Consider the following 22,962-nt stretch of genomic DNA (forward strand, 5'->3'; position numbering starts at 1 on the left):
CAATTCACTATACAACAACTTCTTCAGCATGGTATGGGAAGTGTAAGCTGTGTCCTGAACCAGATGGTATTAAGAAGGCCACGCTGGATGTTACATCTGGACTTGTCTTCTCAGCATATTTTATGAAAGAAGATTTTTTTTTTTACAAGGATCTTTCTGTGAATAGCTGCTAAAAATGAGGGGTGTGGTATCTTTAAACCAACAGCTGCTCTAAGAAAAGAGGCAATGAACAATTTTGCAATTATATTGGAAACGCTTCATCTACATAATTAGAACATTCATACAGAATTTTCAAGAGTCAGCTTAAAATAATGCACACAACACATTGAATTCAGAACATCCTTGATGTGTCAGTTGGGACAATGGCTGATAATAAATTTCTGTCTCCTGCAGGCTTGCATATGCCCACAAGCAGGGTGAGCAGTGCTCTCCATGACATACCACTGTAGGGTATCCAATTTCAGTAATTAAGGGCAAAGAAAAGCTTCGCATGCTGGCAGGCTATCCCCAAACAGCACATGTGCTGATAAAGGCCTGGAGTTTTTCACTCATGCATGGTAGCAAAGGAAGCTCCTGCAGTAGCCAAACAACCATTGGCTCTAAACACAGTATTGTGCAGAACATCAGCAAAAAAGCAGTCAGCAATGACCTGAATGAAGCCTCACATTCAGCTCCAAGGTTATAACAGAGGTGGCAAAGAAAAAAAACACCACTGTTTGACCTTAAGAGCAGGAACTTGAGAACTCACAGATCATGTGACTTTAATAGGTTTACAAAGACTGTCCACATCCTTGTTAGCTTCATGTACTATGTGGCTGTGTTAAGAGTCAGTCCCTACTTGACAAACACCAGTGCAAACCCCACACATTAACATGTTATCCTAACTGGTACACAACTTAGCAACTACGTCTTACCGTGACTTATATGCACTTGTGCATATTTTGGAGTATAAGACTTAGAATACACAAAAAGATCACCACAGCAGCTTAGTGTAAGCCTCAGCAATTGCACAAATACAGGAATTACAAGGCTTGAAAGAAAAGACTAGCAGGTGAGAAAGTTGTCTTGTATCATCAGGCAGAAGTGAAGTGTGCTCAATTTGATTTGAGCGTGCATCCTGGAGCTTTACACAAGTTGCAGAGTCAGTTTCATTAGTTTATTTTTTTCCTTTATGCTTTTAGATGGAACAACTATGGCTGGTTATAACAACGAATAGCAGGAAGTGACGGTCAACTGCTTTGTAGTCCTTCACTCATCCACTAATGTATACAAAACGAGCATCACAAGTTACTGATGGCCCTTCTATGAGGTCTGACATTGAACACCGCCTCTAGGGTGGTGTTCATCATCTTCATAGACTTCCCCATTATAGATATGTTTTCTTTTTTGAGATGGATCAAAGTCCACTAAGTTCACTTGCTCCATTTCCTCAGTTTCTTCTATTTCCTGTCTCGCAGGCAGCAGTTTTTCAAGTAACATCAGCTTATCTGAGGAAAGGAAGCCACTCTCTGGGAAGTTCACCTGAAATCATCAAGAGATGGAGTTGAGATACTTGAACTTACCTTTTTCCATTAAATTATGGGTCAAATTATCTGCCAAAGCCAGCTTTATCATCACAGATGACTTAACCCTAGTGCTTTAGGAAATATCAGGTATCAGAGATGTCAAATCTCCTCTCACACAAAGAGCTTCCTGCCACAGCTCCCAGCCATCAGCTTTTCTCCAGAGAATAAGTAAGCTTCTGGATGGAAATCAGGTGCTGACCTGTGTGCTCTGGAATTACATTGACACACTTACCCTGAACTCTATGATGAGACGTCCTTTCTCATATGGTCTGCGATAAATTGGCATGCCTTCATTTAAAACACACTTAATATCCCCGTGCTTCACAACCTGGCCTAAAAAACAAAAGCAAAAGAAGGAACATAGGCAGGAAGCAGTAGCAGATCTAGTTTCCACTCCCTTCAAGATTTATGTAGCTTTCTGCACTGTGTAGAGACAACTACACTGATTGCAGCACTCTGACAGGGACTTGATGCCTGCTAACTTCCAAGTAAGAAAGCTGGCTGACATCCACATTACACTATTGTAACCTTGCTATGCTTCCCAAGGAAGCACACTTACAAGTATGCTAAGTGTTCCATCAGTTCCAGAGCTGAAAAAGTGGTTTTCAGAGACCTGTGGCCTTCAAGTGTCCATGAGGGAAGGTCTGTTACTGTTACAAGTTGCAACACGACACGCAGTTCTCATGCCAGGAAGATTTCTTTATTGCTGTGATGATCATGATGTGTATCTGCATCATCTTCTGTATTCCTGCTTATACTTTTAAGCAAGCCTTTTGTATTCTAACACATGCATTCAATATGTTTCCACTAACAATCCACTGGCTAGAAAGCAAGCAAGTGCCATAACAAGCAGAGCTTACCCTACACCACGGTACAAAACACACCTGTTCATTTATTCAGACCATCTTTCCAGAGCCTCATAATAAGAAAATCAACATTTGACAAGGCCAAGCTGACCTCTCCCTCATGTTACTGTATCACATAAAGAAATAAGTCACTGCTGACTACTATCCAAAAGTTCCTTCTTGTTACAAGATTGGTACTGCAAAGGCTGGGAAGAAAAAGCCTGGTACTGATGTGTTCCTTCTGTGCAAGAAGAGGGACAGCTTCTGTTCCTTTAAGCTTACAGCTTACCTATGCTTGGACTTCAGCAGAAAGCAAGCACTTACCAGGATGGGAGGTAATAATGATAGTTCTATTATCCAGCGTTGTGATAGGCTTTTGAAAGCCACACAGTGCTTCAACCAGTTGTATATCCATGGACAGAAGAAGGTCTTCATCTCGTCTATAGTAGAACCAATCAATAACAGTGACAAGGAAGCAATAAAAGGATCAAATTCACCTTATTAGCAAACTTACTACAGAAAATAATTTTAATATAAGTCTGGACAATTGAAGTAGTATTTATTAAAGCAACAGCTCAAGGATGAATTATGAAACAGTATCCATACCAAGAGCTGTTATTAACTATTTAAAACAAACATTTATTAAAAAGACACACATGCAATAAGGTTTAGCTGTATTCAGTTTTACTTCAGTACTGTTTTTCTATTCTAGGAAAGACTTTCAGCATAAGAACTGCACCAGGGATGGTTAACTCCTTTTTATGTAGATTAACACTCTTGGCTGCATTGGCAAACTCGACACCATTCTCTTATAGTCAACTTCTGAAGACCTGATACTAGGGAAGCGTAAGCACGTTGTGCCCACTCTGGGTTCAGGTGGAAGACCAAGAACAAACAACAAAGTATGCAGATGTAACTGTTTTAGTTACCTATTCTGATCTCAGTAAAGCAGTGCAAGTGATGTCTGCATGCAATGCATGTCCAAGGGCTAAGAAATCTTCAGGCCTATTAAAAGAACTTAGTTATTTCACTCACTCTATTTTAAAGGTCTCAGGAATAAGACTTGCCTGAGAAGTTAATTATAGACAGCGAAGGGAGAAGAGCAACACTCCAGTTGTCCCAGAAACAGCATGACCTCAGCACAAGACTAGAAGACCATTAATATCAAGGGTTCCCTAAGGACACTAGCAATGAAGGCAGTGGGAAGGAAGATGGACAAAAATAAGCAAGCAGAGCTATGAATTCAATACCCAGGTAGCCATGCCAACAGTTTGTTCAAGCTGTCCCTTTAGCATAACTGACTGAGCACCTGGTTTAACTATAAGAAAAATCAGCAAATTTCAACCAACATGAACAGAACTGATTCTTAACCTGAGCATAGAACAGTGTTCTTTTGGCACAGAGTTCAGCACCACAGAGGACAGTCATGCAGACCAGCTGTTGGTTTCCTACCAATCTTTACTCTTAATTCCTATCCACAAGTACAGTGCCAGCTGTGGGTATGAAATGTCCTTCTACTTCCATTGGCTTCTTCCTTAATGCTCCAAACAGAAGCAATGAAACACCAAATGCAACACAAGACATTTAAGATGACCAGCACTACTTAAGTCTAAAAAGTAGTGGATAGGCTAATTCCATGAAGAGTAACCTGAAACAAAGACATCTGCAACACCAAGGCAGTACTACAGGTAACAAAATACTTTAGACATGCTCAATGCTTCCCAGAAGTAAATGAATGATTACACTGCTAGTGCACTTAGGTGGGAGTGTGGCAATTTGCTTTTGGTCAGAAAAGTATATGCTACACTGAAAAAGTCTGTTATAGACAGGATTCCTTAAGAAAAAAATAAAATACTGCAATTTCTTTTTAGTGCCTTGGAGTCAAGTGGGCAATAAATAGTGGCCTACACTAAGCCATGACTTCTAATACAAGGGAGAGAACTGTCATAAAAAAAGCAAGGAAGTATTCAGATATTCCATTGCCAAAGCTCACACAAACATATCTGCTGCTGTTAGAACACAGATGGTTTTAACTAAAAAGAAAACAGGATTTCTGCACACATCAGTACTCACGGGTGACTTCTAGCCACATGATCCTATCTACTCATCTTCCCAGGATAAAAAAGTCCTTTGTAACCATGGAAGCAATTGAACAAGTATCTCAAGTGTTAACACAGAGGACTTAAATTTTTACCTCGTAAACACAGAGTGGTCTTTTTGATCCAAGACGATGATAATATCCCCTGGTTCTAGTCCTGGCTCTTGGTCCCCTTCACCATGGAATGTTATTTTCTGACCATCCTTCATTCCTATTAAAGAAAAAACAACTTTGTCAGCTTCTTAAAAACAAAGAACAGTAGCAAGAAATACTTTTAGAGGCATAATACAGTATCAGGATGTAACTTTATATTGAAATTCAAGATATCAGGAACTTCCTCCCCCTCAAATCAACTCACAATTCCAGCAGATCTTAATGCTGCCAAACTGGGATACAGCTCAAAACTATTAAGCTCACCTAAAAAGCTTGGAACTACCACTTGTCAAGATAAAAACTGTAAGGGGCATCAATATAAGTAACAGTATGACAAGAAAATGAATGCTGCACACAGAATTCGTTTTGAAAAACAACATATCAACCTAAGTTTTAGAACTATATGTGGGAGATACACAAGAAACTTGATTTCAGCAACTACATAGTGCAAGAATTACTTTCCTCAAGATTGTTCCTGTCAAGTAAGAAACCCATTTCACCTACGCAGAAGTCACTGTAAGTAAATTCTAGCTGAATCATGCTAACTCAGTTTTTTTTTCCAACTATGAAAAGAGTAAAAGAAGAAAAGCTTTTCTAAATTATCTCCTTATTAAAAAAAAGTAATGTTTTCTCAGCTAAAAACAAACCCAGATACTATATAATGTGTAAGGTACATCTAAACAAAATAGTTTCAGAAAATAATCAGTAGTTACTCTGTAGCAGTTACATGCTTGCTAGCACAGTTTGTCAGAAAAGCTGCACTACTCCCAAGATTTGTCCATCCAACTTCTGGAAATCCCCAGGGGAAAAGTATTTGTCACACTCAACACACTGCATTCTCCCACCACCGTGAGGGTTCATATATTAAATTACATTTTGCCAGGCAAATATCAGCTATGCTGAGCAGTACTGTAGGGGTTGCATTGCAAACAGTTCCAAGCATTACAGGCTTAGCACCATCTTTGCACCCAATTACTGTAGCAGACCTGGTTCCCCTTCACACTGAAACACAGTAGAAGTGATCGGAGTCTGCATAGTTTCCCGACACACAGAAAACTCATTGCGAAAGCTGAACCAAGTGACATGTTTACCTGATCACAACTTGCACTTACAGAACAGCACCAGATAAAAATAATTCACTACTTACAATATTGCACATTTCTCCATTTGTTATTCACTATGCACACAAAAAATTAACATAGCGCAAACATTCCCTAAACACAGGTCTACTGTTGAAGACGGTAAAAGTCTAGTCCATTGTTTTCAAGGGTGCCACTCACCAAGCTGACACTACGCATTTGTTAATGTTTAAGAACTACAAAGGCAGCGTCAGTACAACCAAGGTTAACCCTGCATCTTACCAAGTCACCTCACCTTTGTCAATGTGCACTTCTAGTATTTTCTTCTCCCTAACAATTTTCCTGCCGTTGCAGCTCTTGCAGCGGTCCTTGGGGCTGATGCGCTCTCCATGCCCCTGGCACTCCATACACACAGACTGGATTTGCTGCACCATGCCCGGCCCAATCTGGTGAATTCTGATTTGCATGCCTGTCCCTCTGCAGTTCGGGCAGCATTCTACTGCACCCTTCTTACCACCACGACCTGGAGAGAAAAATCAGAGATGGGTAACAGAGATCTCTCATTGCTTCTGGCAATGCATAAGTTAATTCTGCATCTCCAGAGAGAAGGAATTATAGTCAACATTTCACAGTTACCTTCACATTTGTCACATATAACATTCTTCTGCAGTGCAAGTTTTCTTGTTGCACCATTGTACATATCTTCTAAACTCACTGATAACTGATGGACCACATTTTTGCCTGTGAAAGAAAACATTTACTTTAGTTTGCAAATGGACTCAAAGTAACAGTACAATTTCCATATCATGCTAAAACAAGCTTCTGTAGCCTTTAACATCTTGTTTCACAGTTCTCTCACTACTTGTATTAGTCAGTTTCCCAGTTGTACTGTAGTTAGGTAAGGGTTCTAAAGGCATTAACACCTCTCTATTAGAAGAAATCTGACTCACGTCTGAGGGAACACACAATAGATGTAACAGAAGTGTGAAACACTACATTTTACTTCCAGATTCAAAACTTCTGCTTTAACTGAAGTTCTTCTACAAGGAAGTGGGAGGCACAACCTAAAGCCAGTTAGGCTTTTTCTGTCTCTCATGAAGGGACTTCTGGAAACTAATCTGAGTAACTACACTTCTACAATCAGGAATTCATTAGAATTTTAGGAACAAGGGAACCAGTTCAGGGAAGTACAGCAAGTTCTATCTTACTAAGAATACTCTGATACAGCCTTTTAAATTCCCTTTGTCCCACTAGGAAGAGAAGTGCTGTGGCCAGTGCTGCTTTTAAGCAGTTTAATTAACATCAGCCTTCCCTTATGCTACCTCTAGATTTTAACTTTTGAGCAGAACATTACTGCAGCTGCACTCAATCCAGTTCAACTAAATATCACAAGAAGGCTTCAGAGTCAAAGTAACTTGGTTATCTTATTTAGATAAAGCCACAGAATCACAGAATGACCCGGGTTGGAAGGGACCTCAAGGATCATGTAGTTCCAACCCCCTGCCTGGCAGGGCCACCAAACACACACATTTACTAGATCAGGTTGCCCAGGGCCCCGTCCAACCTGGGGCCACTTACAATGTAAGATCAACTTCCATTTTGATATCGTGGCACCTTACTTAGCACTTACTTTAAGGCTTGTTACTCCTGCGTTTCCTACTCAGTAACAAAAGCTAGGCAACCATTCAGCCAAAGCTTTCCAAGCACAAAGCCCGGTTAGAGACCAACACAAAGCACGGCTTCAAACATTGCACTATGCAACTACCCTCCCCTTGTTTGCTTCGCGCGTTAAGGGACGGCACTTCGGCCGCTTGCACAGATCGGATCCTTAAGGTAAGGAAGCTCACTAAGCCGCACCCCCCACTCAGCTCATTAACCACGGCCTTCAGCGCTACATCTCGCGTTCCCTGAGCAGCCCTCCACCCCCAGGCTGCCTACGGGAACATCCTAAGAACAGCAGAACTGCTCTGCGGGCCCGGGATGGGGTCAGAAGCCGCTCATACCTCTCCTCTCCCTCTGCATCCTCCCACCGCCGCCGAAGAACATGTCGAAAATATCCATGGGGGACCCGAAGCCGCCTCCCGATCCGCCCTCCTTGATGGCCTGCTCGCCGCCCTTGTTGTACAGGTCCCTCTTCTTGGGGTCGGACAGCACCTCATAGGCCTGTGAGATCTGTTTGAACTGCGGGATGGACACACACACACCTCAGACACCCCGCGGTCCCGCCGCTCCCGGCCCTCATTCCCTGCCGCCCCTCACCCACCTTCTCTCCCTCATTGGGGTTCTTATCGGGGTGGTACTTCAGGGCCAGCTTGCGGTACGCCTTCTTCAGCTCCTCAGCCGAGGCGTTGGGGCTGACGCCCAGCACATCGTAGTACCTGGTCTCCTTCACCATGTTGGGCCCTCACTGCCCGCTCTGCCCACACAGCCCCGCTCCGCTCCCGACTCTTCTGGAAAGTTCGGAGCCGGGCCGTATCCGGCGCTTTTGAGACGGCGCCGCCCCGCCCCGGAAGTCAGCTTCAAGAGAGGAACAACCAATAGGAGAAGGAGGCGGAGCGCGCTAAGCCAATCAGCGCCTTCAGCCTCAGCGAGGCCCCGCCCACTCAGGCAGAAGGACTCGAGACGGGAGCGCGCATGCGTCCTTGGCGGAGGTTGTGCGGGGTCGTGCGCGGTGTAGGCCGCGTTGCCATGGTGCGGCCCGCGATGGCGGGCGGCGCGGCCCGGTAACGCGGTGTGTGCTCGGCTCCACAGCGCGGCCATGAGGGACTGCTGGCTGCTGGCCATGGAGGAGCGAGGCCTACGGGTGCTGCTGCCCCACATGGCCGACGTGGTGCTGGGCCGCGGGCCGCTCACAGGCATCACCGACAGGAGGTGCTCGCGGCGGCAAGGTAAGGCCGCGCCTCCCGGCTGCTGCAGCGAGCATAAGGGGGGGGGGGAGTGCTGTCATGTCAGCTTCATCCTTGTGTGTTGTTGCTTAGGACGTGGGTGATGAGGCAGAGCTCTTCTCTCTGCCGCAAGGCTGAGGGTGCACGAGTGTTTTCCCCAAGGGCTGGGTGGGTGGATTTCAGGCCTTTCTTTTCACGGCTTTTCATGACTTTTTGTTCTTTCAGTTGTGTTGAAAGCAGACTGTAACGAGGGATATGTTACTGTTAAGCAGGTATGTTTTTAAGCGGTTTCTTAGTGTTTCTAATGCTTACTGGCCTGTTATGCTTGAAGTCCACTAATACTGCGAATTACAGATCTCATCCTAGATTATGAAGTCCTGGAGCTATTTTGTGGCCATCAGGAGTTCATCAGATGGTCACAGAATCACAGAATGACCCGGGTTGGAAGGGACCTCAAGGATCATGTAGTTCCAACCCCCTGCCTGGCAGGGCCACCAAACATACACCTTTACTAGATCAGGTTGCCCAGGGCCCCGTCCAACCTGGTCTTGAACACCTCCAAGGACGGGGCATCCACAACCTCCCTGGGCAGCCTGTTCCAGGGCCTAACCACTCTCCTAGTGAAGAACTTCCCCCTAACATCCAACCTAAATCTTCCCTCTTTTAACTTATAACCATTTCCCCGTGTCCTGCTATTGTCAGCCCTTTCAAAGAGTTTACTCCCCTCCTGGGTGTGGGTTCCCTTCAGGTACTGAAAGGCTGCAATGAGGTCACCCTGCAACCTTCTCTTCTCTAGGCTGAACAAACCCAATTCCCTCAGCCTGTCCTCATAGGGGAGATGCTCCAGCCCCCTGATCATCTTCGTCAGAAAGTCCTCAGAAAGGGTCTGTTTTCCATTTGTACCTCAATGCAGGAGCGCACAGCTGTATTGCTGTCCTGCAATGTGACATGTGCTTTGTTTGACTGAAACTGGCACTGTAGGATGAGGAGGCTTTGGCTAGGATTGGGCAGTCACTCCATCAGATTGAAGATGAGGTGATGAGAAGCATAGTGATGTCTTGTGAAACAAGCATGTTTATGACCGACAGGGTTAAAGAAACATGAGAAGAGTTTATCAGTCAGAAGCAAGAACTGGTTTCCAAAACTTGTTTTGTATATAAACATGAACCAGAAGCATTTAGCTGAAGGCAGGGACTCGTTTCCAAGGGTAGTCTGCATAGCCATACAAAATCTGCTCAGTTGGCCCATGTAGGTTGCCCATGCCATGTTGTGTTACCAGGTATTGCTTTTCCATTACCAGCTGAACTTCAGTAGCTTCTGAGTCTTTAAAACATTATTTTGAATAGAAAACAATTTTCAAGTTGTGTTAAAAGCATAAGGTTTTATGCTTTTATATATAAAAAAGGTTATAAAAGGTTAAAAGCATAAAAATGTACTTCAGCCTGTATATACCTGGCACGAGCTGAGGTGGGCAGAGAGGTTTAGTGTAACTCCAAAGAACAGACACATGTTCTCACTGGCTGTGTTTGAACAGTTAGTTGTGGTCTGGGCAGTGGTACATCTGGCCTGGGAAACAAGAATGGGGGCTGGGAGCTGAGCCCTGTGCAACAGTGTCCTTTGGGAGCTCCAGTAAACTTGTTTCCTCGTTTCTCTTTTCATTACACAGGAGGGAGTGCATTGCAAGTGTTAGCAGTGTGCTGTGGTTAAATGAGAGCTAGCTGCTGTGAGCCTAAACAACCATCTCTTGAGATGAGCTGCAAGTACAGGCTTATGTATTTGAAGGTAGATGTATTGATGGGGTGGCATTCGATAGGTGCTGGATAGATAGCAAAATGTAGTAACAAAGAAAAGAGGATTGACAGAAAATAATGTGAAGTGAGCTTTCTGTGAATTGCTGTATTGAAATAGCTTGTTAAAACTGCTGTTATTTTTTTCAGAAATAATTGTTGCTGAAGCTTTGGTTTGTGTCCAAATGGCTGCAGTCATGAGATTGGTCATTGCCTGGTGCTGCCAATCTTGAGCTTCCCAGAATGGGATGGGGTGGAGTAAAAACCAAACACATAAGCTTTACAGCATGGTGGTTCTCAGGGGTAGCTGACCAGTCGCTGCTGGTGATTTCAGTTACAACATCAGCTTTTAAAATTATTTTTCTCTCTACCAAAGATAGGAGTCAACACAACTAGTGTTGACTTAGTGGATGTTGGCAAGGGTGAAGAGGTGAAAATGAGGCCAGGCCAAGTTCTGCATATGGTGAACAGACGTTACCCCTTTGTGGTGGAATTTAGTGAATTTAGTGAAGAATCAGAGGAAACTGTTACGGAAGAAGAAGAGAAAACACAAACTGAAAAGAGGCCATTTGAGGAGTCCTGTGTGGATGATACAGAAAATGTTCCCAGAAAGGCAAAGAAGATGATGGTGATGGATACACTAAGCAGTTTTTCAGACTTCAGGCCAAGCAAGAGTAGCACACCTCTATTTGAAGAGTCAACGAGCGGAAAGGCAAGTGTATTTGTATCAGTACTTCTGCTGTTTCTCCTGGAGTTGTCTTCTCCATTAGAAAGTTTTCATCTTTATTTCTGTAGGTGCTGTCTGTGGGGAACTTCTCAGGTGAACCTGTGTCCCAGGAGTGTTCAGAACATGAGTTGTCACATACAAAGGTCTGTTCCTGATGTCACGTAGCTCCTGAGAGCACAGCCTGGATCCCATGTTAGCTTGAGCTGGGGAGTGCTAAAGAAAGGAGCTTGCTTCAGCAAGTAAGGTCTTAATCTCTGGTTCCTGCTGCAGTTTCTTTCAGAAGAGCTGAGTTCCACTGAGCTCTGCTTAGCTGGAGTTGCACAGTGTGCAGGCACTTGAGATGAGATCTGCTCTCTTACAAGTAGAACAGTGGTTATCTAAACGCTTACATACAGAAAATGGAACACCTTGACCTTTTTTCTTTTTTTCTTTTTCCTGCTGTTTGGTTCATTCCTTAAGGTAGAACTGTATTTATGTTCATGTTGCCAGCCACAGTGTTTTGAAAGGAAATTTTTAGCTCCACTGACGTGGGCAAAATGCATAAGACCATTCAGACAGTAAGAGTGCAGGACCAAATTTCAGTCTCAAATTCCGGTGGGCTGACCACTTACATCACTGCTGACCTCATGCTGATTATGTTAGGATCAGATTTGAGATGCTGTGATCAGAGAAAGATGGCTATTCAGTGTTTCCCTGTCAGTACTGGAATAACATTCAGATGCCTTGCTTTGTAAGAATGTCATAAAGATCATCATTGGCAATGCCTGTGAAGTACTCTGAATAGATAAAATATGATGTATTTTTAAAATGTGCACTCTAAGCATCTTTTACTTGGAGCTGGATAACAAAATTAAGAAATAATGTGCCAGTTCTGGCTTGATTCTCTGGTACTTTTCTTGTTTTCTTTACAAACCACTCTGTCTTGCAGAGTATTGGGAGATAAATACACCCAGAGTAGGGCCAGGCACCACAACAGTGCTTCTTTGTTCTGTGCAGAGCAACATGTGATGAGACAGTAAATGGTGATCCTTCTATCTCCTCTGGCCCTTGTGATGCATGAAGCAGCAGGTCTTGTAGTAAAATGATCTGTCATCAGTGGTAATCAAGGTCTGTGCTGTGATGTGAGCAGATCTAGAGCTCTTTGTTGTTAAATTTACAGCTTAAAATGTGAAAATGTCCAGGTTAAAATATACAAGAGTAGCTCTGTGGGTCATTTGGATGGAGGGCTGTGTTGGTGTTCATGGAAAGGAAACGATTCATCCGTTGTTCATGTGGTATCACTGTAGTTCCAGTGAAAGTATGTAACAAAATGTTTTAAAATACGTAATTAGATTCTTAATTCACTTATAAAATTGTGAGTTTTTTTTCTTCTTTCTGTGTTTTAGGAACATTTGGGGCACTGGAGTCAAGGTTTAAAGAGTGCCATGCAAGATCCAAAAGAGCAGGTGAGTACTATGCACTTGTACTTCACAGTACTTCTTGTCTGAGTCAGTGAGCAGTCTTCTTTCCTTCAGCAGTTTACATTAATAGTGTGGTTCACTGGTGGATTACTGCACAAGAGCTGCATCTGATAGAATCTGGGAGGCTCTGCTGTGCTGATTTTGTGCAGTGTCAGAACTTCCTTGTCTTGGCGTTCCCCACACTGTCAAGTTTATCCGATGTTTTAAAAAGGTTGCATGGAGAGCAGGTGCACTGTGCGGCCGCTTTAGCATGGAAACCAATTAAAACAAGGCCGTGGTTTCAAGCTGAGATTCCTATTTTCTGGCAGTCAGCACTGTTGTATTTCCAAGTGTGGTGCAGCTTCATCATTTACAGTAATTTTAACTGTGCAGCACCTGGGCAGCAGCTGAAGGATGTGACCTCTTGCTCCTTCTCTACCCCATTTCCTCATAACTGCAGGAGTTTCCTGGGTGCCTTCTTCTAACCCTCTATAGATACTCCAGGTGCTTCTTTTTTCCTTTGTTTCCCTGTGGCTGCATCTTGCTTTTCTTTGAGCTCTGTGGCCAGTCTGACCACCCAAGCCACTGTGTGTTTGAGTTTGGAGGTGGCTTCCAAACGTGAGGGCTCCACAGCCACAGTAGGCCCCTCCAGGAGACTGTCATCCTTAGGCTGGAAGCAGTTTCACTGATTACCCATCAGAATGTCCCAATTTCTTTTTCCCCCCCTCACTTTTTGTCTGTCAGTAATTTCAAATGAGTCTGTCAGGAATGATAAAGCTATCAAAGTACTTGCTTACCTTTTAAACCTGAAGCTCAATATTCACTCTTTGAGATTCCCGTAGCACTTAAGACAGTGTTTTCTTGACCAGAAAGACAAGCTGTTCTTAAAACTGTTGTCTGAACGTTAGAATGCTGTAGGTGCGGCTTAGTGTTAGCTTTATTAGTTGTGGTTCAGAATTAAATATACAAATAACAGATCTCCCATCTTCGCTTCTTAAACATACCTTAAAGAAAGGAGAAAACATCTTTTTTTCTGGAAGCATTTGCTTACAGTAACGATTTGTATGCTGATAAGATTTTAATCTTCTTTCCTGTAGAGCAAGACTGATCAGCTCTGCACATAAACATACAAAAAGAGTTAGCAAAGATGACAAAGACATCGTCCATCTCTCACCCGCAGACTTGCTGTTAACAGAGCAGAGAGAGGGCACGCTGTTTCTGCTTCAGAAGCTGATAGATTTTTATTGCCATGGGCAGGCTGTGCTGTCCTGCTCTCCACATGCTCTGGTACTGTTTCTATTGATTAACTGCATCTAGTTGATGCACAGGGCAAGAAAAACACAACAAACAAAAAGGTCAAGGGGAAGGAGAGCAATAGAGACAGAGAAACCTGTTCTTTTTGTGAACGATCTTTAAAAGTAGCATCTTGGGTAGCATCAACTGAATTAGCTTGGATCTTAAAGTCTTGGCTTTGTAATGCTGGATGAGATGTACAGTGCTGAGCGTCCTGCTCCACCTCTGAGACTTGTGTTTCACCACAGAGCACAGGGAGTCCACTCATATGTGCTCTGCATTGAGTGCAGTGCCATCGTTGTCACTGCAGAGCCCACAAAGTTTAGATGTGGCCTGATGGAGGGAAGGATCCTCAACTGCAAACTGCACTTGTGAGTCCAGGCTATTTTCTAGAGAGTTCCCATTGATGATTGAAGTATTTCTTGTTGAACAAGAATAGAAGGCTTTTTCCTTAAAGAAAAGCTGTAGAATGACTTGCGGAATCAAACTCCATAACCACAAAGTAGTTATAAAGCAGGTATATTTCAGCCCTGCGGGAGGGGCACCCCCCAAACTGGTTCCAGCTTGCCCTGTGGACATCTAATCACCACACTGTTCTCGGGCTGTTCCACCCTTATCTTCATGGCCTTCATCCCCTTGTTTTCTCAGACTTAGTGTCTGCAATTCCCCCTCTCTCTGCCTCCCCTTAACATAAACTATCTGTATCTACAGATAGATGAGGCCTCTTTTCCCTATCTGTAGCAAAGTGTTCCCTTTTTATCTATTATGGGGTCCTTTTTCACTCTTCAGAATGCCTCTGTAGCTACTGTATGCTTGGTGTGGCAGAGGAGCACACACTGGACTAGCATGGCTCCAGCCAAAGCCATGAAGGGAAGCACTCTGCTGCTTAGTATTTCTCCTGTGTAGAGACTTTTCCTGGCTTTTTTTCCTGGCAGTCACAGTTCCACTAGCAACGCATACATGTGCTGCAGGACCTCTGCAGCCATGATGGGATGTGCAGATGGATGTTACCTCACTCAGTAAATGCAGTGCAGATAGGGACAGGGCATTTAACTTCAATAAATGATTGAGTTTCTTTTTTTACTAGGTTTATAAGGATGAGAAGACTGTAGTCATCAAGGATAAATATCCCAAAGCACGTTACCACTGGCTTATTTTACCGTGGGACTCCATTTCTAGCCTCAAATCAGTCACCAGAGAGCATCTTGAGCTCCTGGAACATATGCACTCAGTTGGGCAAAAAATGATTGAACAGTGCCCTGCCAAAGGAAGCCTGGAGTTCCGGCTGGGTTACCACGCCATTCCCAGCATGAGGTAAGCCCAGGGGAGCCGTCAGGCAGACACCCTGCTTTCCTGGATGTACAGAGCTGGGTCTGATGGTGACCAGCACCAGCACCATCCCCACAGACACTTAGCTCTGCTTATGGCTGCTGCTGAGCTGCTGCTGCCCTGCATGTGCCGGCTCCAGTGGCGCAACCGGTTAGCGCGCGGTACTTATACAGCAGTACTGACGATGAGCAATGCCGAGGTTGTGAGTTCGAGCCTCACCTGGAGCACAATGCTTTTGTCCTACCCACAGCAGGAGGGTTTGGGGCTGTATGGCCTTCTAAGGTGCTCATCTTCTTTCTGTGTCTGGATAGTGTGTCTCAGGACTGACCTTTAAGACTGATGTGTAAGACTGGCAGTCTGTCTCTTTGCAGACATGTTTGCAACTGATTCTACTGCAAGAGAACTTCATGCATTAACACTTTTCATTCTGTCTTACCTATGTGATCTGTTGTAGTCAACTGCATTTGCACGTAATCAGCCAAGATTTTGATTCCCCTGCTCTGAAAACCAAAAAGCATTGGAACTCCTTTACCACAGAATACTTCCTCAACTCCAAAGGTAATTATTAGAAAAGGTTTTTCACAGCATAATCATGATTGTGGGTTCTGACTTTTGGGCTTTCTTCCCTAGAAAAGGCCATAAATTCTATTAAAGTAAGAGAAAGGTTTGATGTGATTGCAGATACTGAGGAACAGCACTAAGTGGAAGTCAGTCAGATTGTGTGGTGTGTTTAAGTAAAACAACACAGTAGTGATGTGCAGTGTGTTGAGCAGTGTGCAGATTTGGTACTGCCACACATCTCACAGTGTTTCATGGCCTCAGTACCTCCTGTCTGATTTCATTTCAGATGTGATAGAGATGGTACGAAGTGAAGGGAAAGTAACGGTGAATGATCAGGCCTCTGAACTTCTCAAATTGCCCCTCAAGTGCCATATCTGCAAACAGCAGCTGTCCACTATCCCACAGCTAAAGGAACATCTCAAGAAACACTGGACAAATTGACTACAAAAAAATCATTGGCAGCCCGTGTGCTCAGATTTCAGGTTAACACGAAGGGTGTGAAGGGACACGTGGTTTTTGTTAACTGGAGCGGGAAAAAAGGTATGGGAAATCGTATCAACGGCAGCACTGTCAGAGCTCAGAGAAAAAGAATAAAATAAAATGACTTCTGAAATGAAAGGTGCTTGCAGCTTTGTGACACTGCCCCACTGTGTTGTGTGTGAATGGAAGTCTGGAAGAGGTGCTTTGTTTGGGTGAATTAATTCATTTTAATTCAGAGCTGCACTCAGATATAGGTTTCAGCAGGAGAGGGGGAAAAGAAATGATTTAGAGGTTTGCAATTGCTTGGCTGCTTACTTTGAGCAGGGCACAGAAATGTCACCGTGTTCTGGTGCTTTATCTTTGTGTCTGTGTGCAGTGATGAAGATTCAGCCAGAGGACTGCGCTGTTCTGAGGTCAGTGCCTTCCCTGTGTCCCAGTGCTGACAAGAAGAAATACACTGTCGTGTTAGAAGCCTTTTACATGCCTGCCATACACCTTGCATACCACAACCACACATCCCTGAACACTATAGAAAAACCTCAGCTCTTGCAGTTGGCAGCAGCCGTGGTGCTTTGTGTGTGGTTCCCATCCACGAAGCAGCACTGGGAGAGCAGACGATGCTGCCTTGGACATCACACATTATCTCAGTTACTATGTGAGTCTGGAAACACGTTCACAGAATACCATCTCACTGTAGTGTTGGGTTCTGTGCACACATTGTGCTGTAAGATCTCTGGATCTTATGAGGGTGTTACATTTGCTTCTTAAGGAAGACCACATGGATTACCAGCTGCTAGATGGCCATCTCATCACTGTAGGAAAGGAGAGATTCCTGTGTGCTGGAGCACTTCTCAAACCATTCTTATTTGATCCACAGCAGACAAGGTCTTTGCAGCTGGCACTCGGCTGTCTCAAAAACTGGTAAGGGCATCCTCAGAAACACAGGTGGGAATACCTGCTGCCTGGGGGGCAGTGCTGTGATGGAGGGTTGTCCTGACTGCTTCAAGAGCAAACTGAACAGGATGTGCCAGAGGGGCAGCATCAGTGTACTTCTCAAAGGGTAAAACAGAAACATCAGTGGGGAAATGCAGGGGAGGGAAACTCCTGGCTGCTGCTGAAGCAGGAGCTGAAGTTCAGTCATGGTAAGGGTGCTGGCTCCAGCTGTTACCCCTTTGTCTAAGCTCACTCAGGACAGGTAAGGTAGAGAGAAACAAGAAGGGATCTTAGAGATGAAGCAGTCTTCCTCCCAGATGGCAGATCTGAATTGATTTTATCTTGACAGGAGAACGTCTCTGAAACCAGAGGGCCTCCAGCTTTGACCACCAGCACAACAAAAAAATAATGGTGATGTAGCTAAATCAGGATGAACGGCTTAAAATATGGCCTGCCTTCATCATCCATGGGAGGAGGTGACAGCAGTGAACAGAACCCATTGAGCAGTGGGGGATTTGCTTCATCCAGAAGGGAGGGAACAGTAGTGGCAGAAGCTGGACTTAGAGCCACACAGCCTCACAAACCAACCATGGGTCAAAGTTACATCAGTCAGAAGGATCATTCACTTGCATGGCCACAAGAGCAGTATAGCAGGAATACCAGGACAACAATGTTTTAATAAAGGTGTAATAAAAGTACATGAAAAGTAACAGTCCACCAGGATTCCTTGACTTTTCATTACTGGAAAAGATGCAGTTTCCACTGTAGATTTTTATTGAGTTTTGGTGCAATGAGTAATTCTGGATCTGAAAGACAAAGATGAGAAATGTCAGAACAGAAGGTAAGAGCAGTATGGTTTCCTCATGACCTGTCATCTAGTCAGCTTGCTTCTGTTTCCATCAAAGAACACCAAGAAGTCTCAGACAGCATCACCTTTCAGCAGCTATCACCAGCCTCTCTCTTTAAAATTGTAACAGTTGCAAGGGCTTCAAGGTGGCAAATTACCATGAAATCCTATAGACTAACCTGGCTCCCAAACCTGGCCAAGGTGCCAACATTAGACAAAAAGATAAACTCAGGAAGGACAAGCAGACTTACCTGACACAGCCCTATGAAAAGAGACTTCCAGTTCCCTCACAACATACAGAGGCTAAACACACAGAAATCAGGAGCAGCACAACTCAGGCAGTGGTTTTAATAAAGTACTTGAGAGCAAACAAATCCTTACTAAGAAGGCTGCTCACTTGTCTAAAGATGACACCATAACATACAGCAATAAACTCCTACAGATGAAAAACACTACAATGCTGCTGGCCACAACGATGCTCCACAGCTACACCCTACCAGGAGTTAGAACTAACCTTGTACAGCAGGAACCACCATCCTCTTCTGCTGATAGGCAGCCATAATGCTGTTTGCGGTTGAAGTGGGTCCCAGGACCTGTGAAGAATTAATAGCCATGTTCAAGGCAAGTCCCAGAGCAAGGATGCCTGCACAGAAAATTATTGACAAGAATGGAAGTTAAAATTCAGCCACTTGGGCTAGAAAATAAAACAGTATTCCTCCGTTCCATCAGAAGCTGTATCTGTCATACATTTTATACTGTGTATAAAATAAACACTGTGTGCACAGTGCTCCAATACATCTGCAACCAATACATCTCCATCTCTACAGAGTATTTGCTTAAACTCTATAGAAAAGGACAGACTTAGAAAGCCAAGGAAATATTCTGTGATCTTTAGTAGAAAACACAGAACACTACCAAATTCTTGATACTGTGAAGCAGACATTACAGGTAATGAGGATAAGCACAAACCGGGTTGAGAGAACTCTGCTGCAAGGCTGGAGTCCAGATTTCCGGGATTGAGGTCTCCATCAACTGCAGAACTTCTTCCAGGACTTGCTGCAGCCCCTCAGCCTGCTCATCAAACCCAAACAGCACAAGCTGCTTCAGAAGGGCATGCACGTCTCCTGCAGAAGGAACAGAAACACAAGCGATGGCACTTCACACAGGTGTGATAAATTAACAGCAGTACTGTCTGGTATCAAAGCACAGGAAAGAGCTGCAGATCAGAACTGGTTCTCTGCTCCTACCCAGACACTACAATGCCTCAGTAGAAACGTGAGTCAATCCTGTCTTGGCACCAAGAAGTCTTAATTTCTCTGCTCCCCAACTTCCAAATGAGGAGAGCTCACACTGTTAGGTGCTCCTCCAACAGCAGAGGCAGATAAACCAAATCAAAGTCCACCACAGACAGCTTATGTAATACAAAGCTCCTCTCCCCACATATCCATTATGAACAAGAGGGAGCACACTGCCCCAGTTGGCCGTGTTCTAAAGTCAGAGAGCAGATTAACATCACCGTATCATACCCTTCACAGAATCAACAGCACGGACATTTTCTCCCAGAACTTCCAAAAGAGCCATATCTTCAAAAGGACTCCCCTCTTTCAAGCTGTATCTCTTGCGCTCAGCCTTGCGGCGGTTCTTTGAGGATCGCCTAGGAAAGGAGGATTCTTAATTTGACTGTGCACAGGGGTAAGTCTGAAGGAAAGTCAACGTTTGAGCAACTTCTCTATTCTTCATTATCACAGGAAACCAACTTCTTATCACGAGTCAGTAACTTAGTGCCTCAATATGACCACCTCACTCTGATACAGATATGCTGAAAATTAAGGTTATATTTTCTTCTCTGTTTAATCTGAGCCACAGCTGGTGCCCCCAAGAGCCCGCATCTTTTCTACATTTCAGACAGGTAATTCAGAAGTGGTACCACAAACTGCATCAGTCTTTAATGCAGCCACCTGATACTGCAGCTTATATTGAAAGTGCTCAAAAGCAAGAAAGAAACCCACTGTGGAAATATAATAGTTATTAAATTGAGCAATAACCCCCAATTAGGGTGGTGAGGTGCTGGAACAGGCTGACCAGAGAAGCTGTGGATGCCCCATTCCCTGGAGGTATTCAAGGCCAGACAGTCTGGGCAGCCTGATCTGGAGGGAAGAAACTCTGCCCATGGAAAGGGGTTGGAACCAGGTGGGCTTTAAGGTTACTTCCATCATTCTATCAACTACTAAAAATGCAAAACTTAAGGCAAAGATAATAAGCGCTTTGCACAAGCTGTTAATGTTTGAGAAACTGCCTATTTCCTGTGCCAAGCCTCCTACAGTCAGCTATTTTGGCATCACGCCGGTTGCCTACAGAGACAGCTCCTGCAGAATCTGTGCTCACAGCTCCTCTGCTGGTCATTCTGTTCCTGCTGCACTACCAGCTTCTGGCATTTTCTGCTCTATCTCCCCCAGTAAGAATTAAAAAAACAAGAAATGCATGTAATTAAAGCAGCTTCAAGACACGTACAGTTGCTAGGAGGAGGATGCCAAACAAAGGCTGATGCCACACCAGCCACCATCTAATTTAAAGGCAGATACCTACGCTGATATTCTTGAATTGCTGTGTGAATATCTGCTGCTCATGTCGCTGGCTGTCACAACACTGCTGGTTTCAGACAAAAGGTCAAATTCTGGGCAATATGGTGCTTCATAATCTGCAAAACATATTAACAACTGTCACAGCAAGGGAAAAGGTCAGTTATTTCAGGCTTTCTCCCTGGGTAATCTATGTACTTTCTAGAAAAGAAGCCTTGCAGATTCATCCTACCTGCTGCCACATTGGAGCCTTGGGGCTCCCAAGACGACTCAGCTCACAAGAAGGAACAGAAATTGAGAGAACACTGCTCCTCTGCCCTGGCAGGGACTGTGATTATTAAGCAGCACAGTCAGGGGAACAACAATATCAGAGAAAGAGATTTGGACCAGAACAGAACATTCTGCTTTTAGAAAATATCCCCAAGCCTGTGTAAGCTGGCAGGTGAATATACATAGCAGAGATTCTTAGCACAGAGGATATGCTGAGCACTAAGTTAGATGGCACTACAGAGACAATGCTGTCTCATTCTGAAGAGCTCTCAGTGGCGTGTAGCATTTTTACCTCAGGAAAGCTGTGACACAGGTAGTACTGAAAATAAAGGCAAATGAGGTCAAATGAACTACAGCGAGAGTGGTGGCTGAGATAAATGCTATTTCTACAGTTGTAGATACCACTGGAGACACAAGAGCACAACTGCATGAGGCTATATAGGAACCACAGAGAACAACCAAAGAAAAAATGATTACATATACTCATGCAAGAGAAAGCCATATGCAATTCAATACCAACCCTGCAGGCTCTCACAGGCCTTCTCCTTCAGTTCTCGGACCACTTGTAGGCGACTCTTATGATGAAGAAATGCTGTTTTCTGAGAATCTAGGAACATCAGCTGACTTTTCTGTGCTGCTCAACAAAAAAAAAGCAGGTCCAAGGTAAGAACACAAAGATTTGTACAAGGGCAGTCAGAAGAGCATTTTTCACAGGGACCTTGAAGGAGCACAGTCCTTCAGGAACATGGGAGATCAGCAGCAAAGCTGGTAATATAACTAGAGTGGAAAAAATCTGAAGCTTGTAGCACAGGAGGTCACTGACTTATGTGCATCTGTGTATGGAGTGAATTAACTTGCCAGATAAGTGTCTTTGGAACAAGTGTTTGTGATACCAGAAGAGAATGCTCTGTGGCCACATGTCTCCACATTAATTAGGCTCAAACTAAACAAAAATATTCCTCAATTCATAGAACTCACTGCTCATAGCATAAGAACAAAGAATATCTGATATCAATGAATCATCCTTTAGGGACTGAAGAGAGAATAAAGATATACAATAATTGTTTCAGTTAACTGGCCAGCATCAGTTGGGTGGAATCAAAGCACCCTTCCACAGAGCTTCCAGTATTAGTGTGCCATGGCCTTCTGTAGACCCAGTAAAGACCTTCTTTCACCAATAAAACACAAGCAAGCGTCAGATTCTTGCACATATTCACCTTCTAGTATGGCAGGTTTGAAGTTGGTCTCCAAAATATCCAGTCTGTCATACTTGTGAATCTGGGTCAGGAAAAGGAAACAAAGTATTATTTAAAGATGCAACCCAGATTCCATTCAGGTTCCTGCACACTAAAAAAAGTATTTCCACTTCTTACAATCCAAACAGTATTTCTTGTTCTTGAGATATGAAATGTCTTACCAGCCTTAAAGCCTCTTCCCAGAAAGCCCCTTCTAAGAGTAGGATAACAGCCTCTTCACAGTCCTGTAAAGAAAGAACAACCATGTGCTGCTGCTGATGCTACTAACTCACATCCAGGTAGCAGCTGCTCAGATGCACACCTCTAATCAGCAGTACCGGACAGCACTGCTGTGACAGCTACTCTGAAGCACTAAAACTGAAACCTAAGGCTGGCATTAAAAAGGCCCTTTCTAAGGGGAAGCCCCTCTGGAACTCAGTCTTCTTTATTCCAGCACACATCTCTGAACCAAAAGCTTTTAATAACAAAATGGAGGCAACAGAACCAGGTTTTCCATCCATTCCCTGCTCACTGTACCAACCGAACCTGCTCTGTTCTCCCAAAGTGCCTATGGCATGGACAGTTCAATAACCAGCACGCACTGAGCCATGTGTGGCACAGGACAACAGAGAAAGAGGGGTACAGGCAAGAGAGTCATTACATTACCTCAGTGTACTGTTCCAGGAGCATGGCTGCCTCTGCATGCTTTCTCTTTTCAACCAGTTTTCCTATAAGAAAAGGTGGAGTTCGGTTTTTCAGGAGCAGCTGAATTTTCTACCACAAAACAATGAAGCTAAAGGACATGACATTCACTGCAGCACTTTTGATTTGCTTATGTGCTTACTTAGTTTGCCTGA

General features: G+C 44.0%; 3 protein-coding genes and 1 non-coding gene across 24 annotated transcripts in view; 2 read left to right on the forward strand and 2 right to left on the reverse strand.

Annotated features, from left to right (window-relative positions):
• Nucleotides 1-228: 228 nt before the first annotated feature.
• Nucleotides 229-8,201, reverse strand: DNAJA1 (DnaJ heat shock protein family (Hsp40) member A1). 3 transcript variants are annotated; one of them, XR_014939084.1, is made up of 9 exons: nucleotides 8,004-8,201; nucleotides 7,744-7,921; nucleotides 6,377-6,481; nucleotides 6,036-6,263; nucleotides 4,605-4,719; nucleotides 3,340-3,415; nucleotides 2,735-2,850; nucleotides 1,798-1,898; nucleotides 229-1,521 (listed from the first exon to the last, which is right to left on the reverse strand). XR_014939084.1 is itself a non-coding variant. In XM_015849954.3 (8 exons), exons 1-8 carry the CDS (start codon nucleotides 8,133-8,135, stop codon nucleotides 1,303-1,305), a joined length of 1,194 nt encoding a protein of 397 aa, XP_015705440.1. In that variant the 5' UTR covers nucleotides 8,136-8,201; the 3' UTR covers nucleotides 229-1,302. The 3 variants fall into 3 exon arrangements, 1 of the variants encoding a protein (XP_015705440.1); XR_014939083.1 differs by lacking the exon at nucleotides 3,340-3,415 and adding an exon at nucleotides 2,125-2,322 and having other exon boundaries at nucleotides 1,143-1,521; XM_015849954.3 differs by lacking the exon at nucleotides 3,340-3,415.
• Nucleotides 8,202-8,359: 158 nt separating this feature from the next.
• Nucleotides 8,360-17,889, forward strand: APTX (aprataxin). Of its 19 annotated transcripts, none has more exons than XR_014939079.1 (10): nucleotides 8,360-8,628; nucleotides 8,851-8,897; nucleotides 10,789-11,124; nucleotides 11,208-11,282; nucleotides 12,525-12,584; nucleotides 14,959-15,185; nucleotides 15,655-15,758; nucleotides 16,618-16,896; nucleotides 17,011-17,162; nucleotides 17,524-17,889. XR_014939079.1 is itself a non-coding variant. In XM_085527939.1 (10 exons), the coding sequence occupies exons 1-10, from the start codon at nucleotides 8,499-8,501 to the stop codon at nucleotides 17,535-17,537; spliced, it is 1,071 nt and encodes a 356-aa protein (XP_085384065.1). In that variant the 5' UTR covers nucleotides 8,360-8,498; the 3' UTR covers nucleotides 17,538-17,889. The 19 variants fall into 19 exon arrangements, 16 of the variants coding, with proteins under 16 accessions (XP_085384065.1, XP_085384062.1, XP_032297286.1 ...); XM_085527939.1 differs by having other exon boundaries at nucleotides 16,618-16,654; nucleotides 17,122-17,162; XM_085527936.1 differs by having other exon boundaries at nucleotides 16,618-16,654; nucleotides 17,122-17,889.
• On the forward strand, nucleotides 15,333-15,427 carry TRNAI-UAU (transfer RNA isoleucine (anticodon UAU)). Its single transcript has 2 exons — nucleotides 15,333-15,370; nucleotides 15,392-15,427. It is a non-coding gene; the product is annotated as a tRNA-Ile (tRNA).
• Nucleotides 17,832-22,962, reverse strand: part of ELP1 (elongator acetyltransferase complex subunit 1) — a 29,234-nt gene continuing 24,103 nt past the window's right edge. Inside the window, exons 28-36 of the mRNA XM_015849949.3 lie at nucleotides 22,772-22,833; nucleotides 22,288-22,350; nucleotides 22,088-22,148; nucleotides 21,391-21,504; nucleotides 20,608-20,719; nucleotides 19,548-19,675; nucleotides 18,991-19,145; nucleotides 18,536-18,614; nucleotides 17,832-17,980 (exon numbers count right to left, since the gene is read on the reverse strand). Of these exons, the coding sequence (XP_015705435.1) occupies nucleotides 17,913-17,980; nucleotides 18,536-18,614; nucleotides 18,991-19,145; nucleotides 19,548-19,675; nucleotides 20,608-20,719; nucleotides 21,391-21,504; nucleotides 22,088-22,148; nucleotides 22,288-22,350; nucleotides 22,772-22,833 (842 nt within the window). The 3' untranslated portion in view covers nucleotides 17,832-17,912. The remainder of the gene's footprint in view (nucleotides 17,981-18,535; nucleotides 18,615-18,990; nucleotides 19,146-19,547; nucleotides 19,676-20,607; nucleotides 20,720-21,390; nucleotides 21,505-22,087; nucleotides 22,149-22,287; nucleotides 22,351-22,771; nucleotides 22,834-22,962) is intronic.

The sequence above is a fragment of the Coturnix japonica genome, chromosome Z (assembly GCF_054131305.1).
Source record: "Coturnix japonica strain WE chromosome Z, WE-NBRP24, whole genome shotgun sequence".
NCBI lineage: Eukaryota > Metazoa > Chordata > Aves > Galliformes > Phasianidae > Coturnix > Coturnix japonica.